General features: G+C 37.7%; 1 protein-coding gene across 2 annotated transcripts in view; it reads right to left on the bottom strand.

Annotated features, from left to right (window-relative positions):
- RABGAP1 (RAB GTPase activating protein 1) overlaps nt 1–11,708 on the bottom strand; it is a 60,031-nt gene that overhangs the window by 35,179 nt on the left and 13,144 nt on the right. For both annotated transcript variants that reach the window (XM_085239414.1, XM_010721047.4), the window contains exons 6-13: nt 11,389–11,546; nt 10,325–10,435; nt 9,208–9,274; nt 8,785–8,887; nt 7,808–7,977; nt 5,687–5,861; nt 3,807–3,900; nt 866–1,016 (exon numbers count right to left, since the gene is read on the bottom strand). In XM_085239414.1, the coding sequence (XP_085095540.1) occupies nt 866–1,016; nt 3,807–3,900; nt 5,687–5,861; nt 7,808–7,977; nt 8,785–8,887; nt 9,208–9,274; nt 10,325–10,435; nt 11,389–11,546 (1,029 nt within the window). The remainder of the gene's footprint in view (nt 1–865; nt 1,017–3,806; nt 3,901–5,686; nt 5,862–7,807; nt 7,978–8,784; nt 8,888–9,207; nt 9,275–10,324; nt 10,436–11,388; nt 11,547–11,708) is intronic.

The raw sequence follows: 11,708 nt of genomic DNA, 5'->3' as shown, positions 1-11,708 counted from the left end.
CTGATACCAAAACACTGAAACAGAGGGAAAAGTGACACAATCATCCAGTCACAAAGCAACTGTGACAGCACGGCAAGGGTAGCTCTGACATGCTCCTTGCAAGAGCACTCAACCTCCATAATATCTATATGATTTATTCACCAAAAACACAAGTTACAGTTCTACTATGCAGGCAGCCATATTAGGGAGTTCAACACAGTCCTTCTAGAGACACACATTTGATGAAAATAGTAAAACAGAACTTGTCTGTAACGATAATGATTGAAACCAAATCAGCACATGGATTTTCTGGTAAGGAAGAAATATCTCGTGCTCTCTTTGTCACTTTACAACTTTCAGAAACACTCAATGATGGCTGTAACTGATTTTCTTTTATTTATTTTCCCATGTTATTGAGGTCAGCATTCAAGACGAGAAGTTAAAAAACTGCTTCTAGTGCAAAATGTACAACGTGCTTTTTTTCCTAACTCAGAAAAAAAAAAAGCTGCAATTCAACTAGCACTGGATTTCTAGCATAAACATTTAATAAGACAACAGAACAAAATTCAGCTCTCATCCATGAAATCCAAACAAGCAAAGGAAATGGGCTCCCTGAATCTGTCAGAATATTAATTTCTGACAAATTAACTCAGAACTCATCTGGGTGTAGCAAGAATTATGAGAACACTCTAGAAATATGGCAATAACTAATATTACATGTTAGTTTTTTGGGTTTGTTTTTTTGCTGACTGAATTCCCCTCACTGGTTGATACACCACATTCAGTCAACACATCAGCCTTTAAGCAAGAGGTTACATACTTGGGAGTTTCTCTATTTCCTTACATTAATATTCCAGAGGGAGGGAAATGGAAAAAAGCATTCTACCTTTGTGATGAGGATTCGGTACTTCTCCACCAGGTGATCGTTGTTATGACACCCTGCCAGCAGCTGCCAGACCTCTCCTCTCAGGGCCTCAGGGACACCACTTCTCACCAGTGCTGACAGTGTCTTGGGCCTCACGCTCAAATTGAGGTGCCTGGTGTAGGGGAAGGCTTTGTTACGATTATCCATGCAGAAATAAACAGGTAGATGAACAAGTGATGTGCAGCACCAGACATGCCAGATGACAGGAACATGAAGATGCTCCACATGTTGTCAAGAATAAATGAAATTCTTAACAAAGTGAGAACTTAAGGAAAAAAACAGATTTGGAGAACTTTGCAAACTATTTTCTTGATTCCTAAGAAATTTAAATATAATAAAAGCATACATTATAAAACACTCAACAAACCAAAAGCCCACAGCAAAAACTAGAACTGGGGGAGAGGTACCACATTTGTAAAAGCTCAAACCACACCAAAAAACCACACTCTTTGCAGAAGCGAGCCCTGCTCTCTGCTCCTTCCACAGACTGGACAGGTAACCATGGAACCCCATTGTAGCAGAACTACCAAAAAACCATGCAGGGTTTTCAAGCTGCACCCAGACATTTCAAGAGCTGCCACTGTTACACAAGCTATTCCCAACTAAACAGCTCCCTTTTTTTCAAGTGGGACTGGTTGACAGCTCATAAATTACAGCACTCAAGTTGTAAAAACTGAACTTAATTTATGCAGTTAAGCTCAACAATCCATTTGTGGTTCATACATTAAATGCCCAAAATACAGAGCCCTTAAATCAAAGAAATCATATTTTTTCTGCAGTTACAAAAAAAAAAAAAAAAGTGAAATGATTAAGAGCACTGATAAATAAAGGCAAAAGCTAAACTTAATTCATATTGATTGCATTCTTTTAATAAACTTGTATTTAATAATCTGCCTTAACAGTCTGGCATACAGAAAATTTTACACAAGCTGGGAATCCTTATTGCCCTCCTCCAGTTCCATCACAGCGACCTGCAGCCATCTGGGCCACGCTGGACATTTAGCTCAGTTTGTACCACACAGGAGCTACAGTCATTACAACCTCCTTCATTTTGTTTTCTTTAAACCAAATAATTATGATAACATTTATATAACAATTACACTTATATCTACATACATCCATAATTATAAACTTACGTATCACGTTTACATGTTTATATAAAATACTTACCATACCAAATATTAAAATCAAAGACCAGTCAGTAAAGGCCTATTAAATCAAGGCTTTAGACCTGAGTAAGTACAACAGTAATTTTAATGAATACAGCCATGAACTTTAAGGCTGTGGCCATACATTATCACATTTTTCAAAACTATCTTGAGACGAAAGAATTCTGACTCACCAGTTAGAAAGTATGAGCCAAACGTTAATAAGAAATCACAAAATACCAGCACACATTTAATTGCTATATAAATCTAATTATAGGATTCTAAAAAGCTAGCATGAAGTTACCTGAACTCTGATTTTTATGATTTTCAATCCTCTTATGTGAAAAGCTCAAGGATCATTATTTCCAAATACTCATTGTTAGTTAAGAAGGAAAGCCCTTTAACACACATGAAAGCTGTTGTTGGCAGCATTAGCAAAGAAGCTCTTCATATCCTCTTAGAGCTGCCAAAACATTTTCAATTGGAGTCAGGTAGCTTAATTATCTTTCAGCCCTCAGAAGAATTACAAAAAACTCAAGCTGAAACTTTCTCATAGCAACAAATGAACAGAGCTCAGCTGTTAATGGAGCTTCTATAAGTCCAGGAGAGGGAAGAAAAAACGACCTTAACACAGCCACCCCCTTCTTACAGAAGTGTCCATTTCTGTTGCACCCATTGCTATGAACCAAGTCCCACACAGTAGTGCAAAAACAAACCAGCAGTAAAAGCTGCTGCCTAAATGAGCACCAAGCAACCACAGAAGAAATAATTCTAAGCTGTGATAACCTTAATTCAAAGACTGATGAGACCTGGCTAAGAGGTCACATCAGTGCTTTCCCTCTGCTAAAGTGCATGAGACTCCATCTAATCTGCTGTCCTTCTCCTTACATCCAATGCCCTCGGTTGCTGTGCAGCCCTCATCCTGCTCTTCAATGATATTGAGTAGCAGAAGGCAACAACTAAAGCAAGAGCTGAAACACGGCATATTTGAGCTCAATATGATGTTGTGCTTGTCATCTCTCTTTGCAAAAAGGAAAAAAAAAACACCCTGAATTCTTCAATACTTAACATCAGTTTCTTAAAATCACTCAGGGTACTTGGAGGTGGGTGACTAAAGGAACCTTCATTAATGGAAAACAGGTGTTGCATTAGCAACTTGACTGTCAAGAAACGCTCGTTTTATAAATTGGCATTTTGTAGGAAAAAAAATAGAACTCATGTACTTCCCTCTTGGCAGGCTTTAGAGCCATCTTCCTTCAGAGAAGGGAGGAAAAGCATCTTTGCTATCCAAGTACAAATCTCCCATATTCTTAAGCTGCAGTTACTAAGATATGACAGCTGCAGGGAAAAACGGCTGTGAAATAAATCAGAATTACAAAGAGGAATGGAAAAGTTTCATGCAAATAAAGACAAGAAAATGCACCTCTTCTTTTATTACTTAGCTTAGATTTTTCTGTAACAAAACTCCAGTGAAGTTTACATATATACTCATTTTAAGAGACAATCACCTAAGGAAGCAGCATAAAAGAATTTCTATGCTGTATTTAAATACACACTCAAAACTGAAAATACTTAAAAACATTCCCTGAAGAAATCCAAAGCCAGAGAATACAGGGTGTTACGGGGATGAAACAGGACTAAACCCAAAATAATTTCAGCTCACTTCTGGAAATAAGAAAAAATCCAGACAGAAGGAGCAAACAGACTGACAGCATTCAGAATTTGTATCTTCAGAATGCAATTTTGCCACTCACCATTTGGACAGCAACTCTCCCCACGTCTCCAGAATTTTTTCTGCGCACTCCTTGGAAACATCTCCAGAACCACTCAGGAGAGGTTCATCATTGTCTGCCAACAGAATAGAGGGGATGCTGTGAGATCAATAGACATTACCACAGCACATACAAACACTGCTTTACTAACTGCATTAGCTTGTGGCAAGAGAAATTCCTCATTTGTGGATGCACTGTTTGTGTGCTTAACACAGAAAAGCCAGAAGCAGTCTCTTCTCAGAGCTGCACAGAGATGTGATAAGATGCAGAAGACAAGCTGCAACATGTGAAATTCTGGCTACCAGAACAGAAAAAAAAAAAAAACTCCCTGAAAATGGCCTAGCTCTGACACAAAGAGCCAGAGAGGCTCTGTGCTGCATCACTGGATAATGTGAGAAACAACAGGACAAGGCTCTGGTCAACCTATCTAGCTGGATTTCCACTGAGGCAAGACTAGAGACCTTAGTAATTATATCCCAAACGTTTGGAAAATCATAAAAATTCTCAAAGAGCACAATTTTCCCTATCTAAAAAGCTAACACACTCTACAAGCTGAAAAGACAATAAAAGCCATGTGGTTCTACTGACCACCACAGGTTTGTCACATTGTTAGCATCCATGAAAGTCCACAAAGTATTTTACTTTAACTTTTTTGTGCTTCTACTTTGAAACTCAGTATTTTCTGATACTATCCCTGACTTAAATTAAGCTTTTTGAATCAGACTTTCAGCTGAGGGAGAGCTGAGCAGGAAGTGCTTAGATGAGCATAATCACACAACTTGTTTTTTAAACCAGTACTGAACTTCTGTACTGTCAAATATCTTTAAATGCTCACAACATGCATCACATACAAAAATACACTTCATTGATACAGCAGTCAACATTGTCTTTGCATTATTGATGAAACAGCATAGATTGAATTAAAAAAATACCATCTTAACTGATACTTGAAATTGTCAGCAATGCAGGAGTTTACATCTACTGTAAAACAACAACAAAACCACACACACATATATACATATGTATGTATATATTTGTTTATGTATATATGTATGTATGTTCCTAAATAGCAAAGACTTGGAGAATTTTTTTACGAATAACATTTTGCAAAGGAATTAAATCTGAAACTAATTTGTTTTTTTTCTTGTTGGCTTTTTAAATAAAGGTACAGTAAGGCACAGAAGTGAAACAATCCATTCAAGGTCACATTAAATGTCAGCAGAAGCAGCAGAAACTCAAGTCATCTATATTCAGCTCAGAGCTGTAAGGCCAGATGCTGATAGCCCTTTTTTTTTTTTTTTCTTTTTTTTTTTAAAGAGAGAGATTGAAAATGCATTAAGGTTCAGACAAGTCCTGGTACAGTTTTATGTATTGCAGATGTCTATACTTTCCTCTTCACTAAAACACACTGCTTGCTTACATTTTCAAATACCAGCCTCTCATTTGCACTCTCAAATCTTTTCACAGCTGCTCAGGGAGGGGCAGAAGCTACATGATAATCCCAAATTTTTAGCAGCCTCTTTTCACATTGTTCCAAATATATCACACTGAAGATTTTGTGAGGCCTGGGCTGAGCAAAGCACAGACAAACCACAGAAGTGTCAGACAAGGGAGAGGCTGATCCAGGAATGCAGAGGTACTGGTTACTGAATACTCACAGCATTAAAGCAAGATTTAGAACCAGAGAAACAATAAAACAAAGACCAAAAAACCATGAGCAGTAAGCCAAATTCTGATTGGAAAGAATTCAACATGTTTCATAACTAAGATTTATCAACTATGGGGCTTTTTTATTTTGTTTGTTTGGGGGTTTTTTGGTTTTCATTTGCTGAAGAATTTAAAGCACACAATCTGTATCTTACCTTCTTCTTCATCATCCTCTGGAGGGGAAGGAATCATTGAGCCCTGTGACCCCGACTGGGGCAGGCGAAGAGAGGGGCTCGCTGTGGTTTTTCTTCTCTCCCTCTCCGATTCGCTTTCTAGACACACAACTTCATATAATGTGTCTGAATTATTCTTTCTGTCCTTTTGCTTTATCTGTGAAAAAAAAAAATCACCACAAAAAGCTATACAGATCTCCAGGTTACTTCGTACAGGTTGTACTTCTTTTTGGAACACAACTGCAGAGAAGGAAACATTTTTACTCACATTCTGCAGCGAATGTCCTCCAATGCCTGCAGAACACTGCGTGCATCACACAGGCATGCAAATGCTTCTATCCTAATGCCACACGTCTCAAACCTTTCAAAAGAAGTCTAATTTCTCTAATTTTCTGGAGAAACGAGAAATTCTAATTTAACTTTCCCACCATGTCAACTGTCTTTAGCAACGTTTCCAAGTCAGCCCTCTGCGCGTGCGTTGCCGTGAGAACACACGCACACAAGTTGTTGGGTTCCAAAGTTTATTAGGTGGTTCTGTTTCCTCCTTAATTTCCAATACTTTCACACCTTCCTTTACTTTAAAAAGAAATTTTTCCCTTGTGAAATGTTTCCCAAATTTTAATGCAGTCCAATAATTTTGATTTTTTTTTTTTTTGTCATAAAGCAATAGAAATAGAGAACAGAAAAGGAAGGATGAAGAAAAGAAATAAAATTTCAAATCATACTTTACAGTAAGCTCCCAGTGCTCAATTTTATTCTTTGGAGTACTTAAAATGAGGAGAAATGAATCAAAACTAAAAATTACTAAATCACTAAATGTAATCTGAGAAATGTCTCTGCTTTCACCATTTCCGAATAAAGAATCACTGCCAAAGTAAGATAAGCCAACTCCACACAGCTGTATTTTTAATAGGCTAATCATGGCTCCATAGAAACAGGTTTCCCTTCCAGGCTTATCAGGCAGTACATTCTATATTTGCTGCTTCCACTATGAATTCTGATAATCTTCCATTAGTAAACACTGGAAGTTGGACAGTCTGACAGTGCTTTGGAAAGAAAAGAATTAGCTGAGATAAGTCACAATGCCTCTGAATTTAGTAAGACAAAAGATACAGAATTAGCTCGGTAAGATAAACTTCCTTTAAACCACCAAGACGAGAAGGTGCCTCTTAGAGGTAGTAAAATATTTATAGCTCAGCAGCCTTAACAGCTCAACATCTCCATATTCCACCTTAAAGATATCCTAAGCAAACAGACTTATCTCAACCAATTTTTGAAAGAAATTTAGAAGGACAGTTCCTGAAATGTTTATTCATATTTTAAGTAAAAGATAGGAGAGACATAAAAAAGAATCATTAGCAAACCTCATCTTGATTACTACCAAGAAATATTGCTACTATACATTAGTGTTTTAAGAAAAGTGAATGAGGAATAAAAACCACCACAGAAAAGCATCCTACTTCATTCAGATCTTCTTTTAAAAATTATACATAACCTTGCTTTTTTGAACTGCAAGCACAATTATGAAACCTTGAAAGATCACATATATCCACAATGATGTTTGCTTCTCTATCTTTCCTCTTCTTTAACCAGGACTTTCAATTCAAAGCAGTAATTTCTAAAGCAGGAGAATGGCAAGTACATCATCTCTACAGAAACACGGACCCTCAACTTCCCAGCCTTATTTTGAGACCAAGTTATTGCCTCGTATTGTCATTATGAGTATTCCAGACAGAAATAATTCTTTCCTTTTAAGCAGATATGGTAAAAAAGTAAGTTGGAAGAAACAGTAAAGTTTTTAACAAGTTCTAGGGATTTGTTTGTGATTGCTTGTATTTTTTTCCTCCTAGAGAAACCAGGGGCATGAGTGAAATCCCTACTTTAACCTATGGGAAACAACTGCAGTGGAATTCTGAATGGCTGACAGGTAAAAGCAACTACAATTTTCTTCACCCTCAGCATATGTTTATTTATTCTGCATTACCCCATAAGCCTACCTCTCGATGGGTACGGTCAAACATGTCACAATTACCTTTGAAAAACAACCCTGCCGAATCACTAATTAACTGCAGGTGAAAGAAAAGAAAAACAAAAAAGTGTTACCTGTTTTAATTTCAGGAAAAAATTTTCAGTAGAGCTACGTTTGCTGAAGGGCCAGAACAATCTCTCATTAGGTGAACAAACTCTGACTTTAGTCTCCAGAATGAATCGAACAGGTTCCTGAACCTCAGTTATCACCAAGTCCACAGCAGTAGTCATGAACAGTACTTTATCTAGAGAGAAATCCCAAGGCAACGATAAGAGAAATACCCCACAGTGCAGATCTCTCACCTAGCTAAGTAATATTTCATGCATTTTTAGAAGTTACCTACAAAAAAACTCAAGTCTTACCTCACTAAACAGCCGTTAAGACCCCCTCAGCTGTGTGAATTCAGAGAATTGACTACATACTCTGATTCTCCAAAAGGAGTCAAACATAGCAGCAGGCTGTACCCAGCACCTGACTTTTATGACTTTGCTCAGTCAATTCCCATGGAGTTTCCCAACCTTTGCAGCTAATTGTGACAATACATTGCAAAGATGATCAGCTAGCTGACATCTTAACAGAAGTAAAGACAGATCTGTTTCAGAACTCCAGAGAGCAATGCAGCATGGGTTACTTCCAGATTATATTCTGTGACTATTTCACTGTTATTATCGTAAGTACAAAATCCTTTTTCTTTTTGTATTAAAAACTTGGAAGCAGAAAAATTTGAACTGATCACCAAAACTAAGTGAAGAGGAAGCCTGCAGTAGACCATTCAGTGCAATTCCCAATGGGATTCTTAAACTCTAAGAGCACCATGAGGCTGCACCTTGTCCCCACAGCTGTACAGCTCCTTACTGAGACACACTTATACCTACAAGGTATTATTTCTAAACATAGACTTTTCTTCTATACTTGTTTTGTTTCTGAGATTATATCCCATATTATGAAGAAAGTCTGTGCAAGATGCACTTTAAAGAAAGGAGAACTGATCCAACGCTCCCTGTATAAATTATCTACCTTGACTAAGGATAAAATCTGGCTAGGTTCATACCTTTTGGTGTTTCTTCATTTACAAATTGGAAGTGTGGAGATTTTTGATTCCAGCTACCAGTGATCACGTATGATTTCCCATCAGAACTTTTACCCATCGACTCCTGGAAACAAGGAAGCTTATGAATCTTTATTTAAATTAAAGCAACTTCTATATTACAAGAGCTTCAGCTACATAAAACAGCTCCAGCAGAGGTGAGAAAAGGGCATGTGAAGTTCATTTTGCATGATCCTAACACAGAGATCATCTCTGAAAATAAAAACAGAATTAACAACTCAACCCAATTTTCCAGGGCAACAGAGTATGATGTACAGTAACAACCCACATCAAGCATGCCTAAGCATCTAAAGCTTGTCTGTCTACCCTGAGATCGTAAGCAATTACAGTATAAGTTATTAGATTTTGTCAATAAAAGACCCTTACCAAATCTAGAAGGTGCATGTCACCACTCCGAACATCTTTCCCACGGCTCAGGAGGAGGCCAAAACATCTGGAAAGTCAGGCAAAATAAATTAATCTGCAAAAATTACTAGTTATAAACAAATCATAAGCATTCATTGTGTAAATACTCCATCACACACCACAAGCAGCCCATGAATGCAGTAAGAAATGTCAACAATTCTTGATATTTGAGCACAGTATCAAGCACATCAACCAAAACAATGTCAAGCCAATATTAAAAATGTCAAGCACAATTTCACAAGAACATTTACATTATGATTTTATCCTGCCTACAGTGGCCTGAATAGTTCAATTATCTCTGTTTTCAAAGACAACTGCGTGTCAAACAATCTCCTAACAAGGGCTCCCTATTCTGCAGGTAGGACAATACTGCCTCTTTTCTTCTCTTTTCATTTCTTCTTGTTTGGCTGGTTGGTTTGAGACATGTTTGCATAGAATTTCACCTTTGATACTGACAAGAATCAGGAAATTCCACATGAAGTGCAAGGAACTGTCTCCTATGGTTTTACTTTGCATAAATACCACCCACCGAGATACGCTGCACTTCATCCTCTGGTTGACCACACTTCCTGAAGCTCCTGCTTTTTGTCAGACTGCAAAGTTTGGCAGAAGCTGCATCTTTTCTCTGTGTTACAAAAAACGCTAAACTCTGTCAGTTATCAAAAACTGCCTGTTCATTTCCATGAAGTGAAAGATTTGAAATCTGAACTCTCTTCTTCCCTACAAAGGTGCTTCATATTCTAGAATTCCAGACCACAGCAGATTCAAAGCATATGTACAAGAAATATTCTCAGATGCAACCAAGAAGAAAGGAATGTTTTTGAACAGGTTAGAGGAGATATGACCACTGGCTAAACAAGCAGATCTGTGCAAGAATTCACTGTGCCTACGTTGTGTCCCCATCACACACACACTGAACAAACCAGTCAGATCTTCTGCACAGTTTCACTCAACTTAGAGGCATGGAATTAAGTTACATAAACAGAGTATTCATAAAACAGTTATTAAACTGCTGCCTCGGAAGAAAGAGCACAAAACATCAAATAAAGATATATATTTTTTTAATTTATATAATTACCTCTCAATAGCAAGCTCCTTATTAGTTGTCTGTTGGACATAAATCACTATCTTCTTATCGATTCCTTGGCGGAGTTTAAAGCACTGCCTGTCCTTGTCTTTGGGAACTGCACTGTTATTTATCAGAAAGGGAAAAAAATATTCAGAACATCATTTATCTGTATTCTTTGAATGTATCAAAACCAGCATCAGACATTCTCGTGAGATTTCAGCAGCATTTTAAGAAAGTTTCTGAATACCAATTCCTCATATTACTTAATAGATAGCAATTGCATGTTATTACTTACACAAAGCAGCAAATCACTTTCTTCTTTCACAAGGGAGGCAAACCGTTTCTTTTAGAAATCTTTCTAAGAGTTATTTTAATTTCTAGTATACTAAGTATAGGTCTGAACTTCAGAGATCATACAAGAATTAGTGTCAAACCTCTAAAGCCAACTATTGGAATTAAAACCTGTACAGTACACCCAACGTAGATAGGATTCTACTTTGCTGGGATGGTTCTACACTACCTGCACCATGGTGGCTACACCAACATTGGTACCATGCCAGCAGGACTGAACATCACCTAGTGAACCACCGTGTGCTGCAGCTACACATCCTAGCAATTGCTGCTGCTGCATCTGAGCCCAAGAACCATCAGTATCTTTCATGCTCGGGCTCTGAGTTAATCATTTTTCAGCTGCTAGCACTTGAGCAGTCCTTTGGACTGTCTACAATGGAAGGTGCTGAATAAATATTGGATTATTAGATGTGATTTATTTATTTATTTAATAAATAAAGCTTGAGCTAGATGCAAATCCAAGAAAAGAAATGCTGCTGAAGCTGTGGCTGGGAGCCAAGTCAGAATATTTGGCTCAACAAGTCAGAACATTTGGCAGACATGCCGTACTGAAATAAAGACACTTCAGCAATTACAGGAGACTATAAATGGCTGCATTAAACATCTAGGGGCACTGTGTATAGGCTGAGCACAACACAAAAAAACAACTTCTAGCAGACCCATTCCCTCACTTTCCAATAAGAGAAACAGATGCTGTATGCACAAGAATGAAGGACCTATACCTGAAATAACCTTTTCCATCATCTTCTTTGATTTCCAGTGACACAGAGAAGGTGAAAATATCACTGTCTGGAGTCTGTGGAGTGGCAATGGCTGAGAGTGGGGTTTGTTTGGCGGAACGACGAAAGGCAGTGGCAAAGCTGTACAGTATTCGGCTCACCTGCATTTACACAGCAACAAAGAAAGTTCAGAAACATTGAAGTGAACAGAATTTAGCAGCTGAAGACCAATCTGAATTTTCACTTACACAATAAGAAGTGGCTATATAAAAGTGCCTGCAGCTGCTGTAGGTCTAATTAACTTTTCCTACACTTCTTAGAAG

Source organism: Meleagris gallopavo, chromosome 19 (assembly GCF_905368555.1).
Source record: "Meleagris gallopavo chromosome 19, MGAL_WU_HG_1.1, whole genome shotgun sequence".
In the NCBI taxonomy this organism is placed as follows: Eukaryota; Metazoa; Chordata; class Aves; order Galliformes; family Phasianidae; genus Meleagris; species Meleagris gallopavo.
This window is presented reverse-complemented; position numbering and strand designations above follow the sequence as displayed.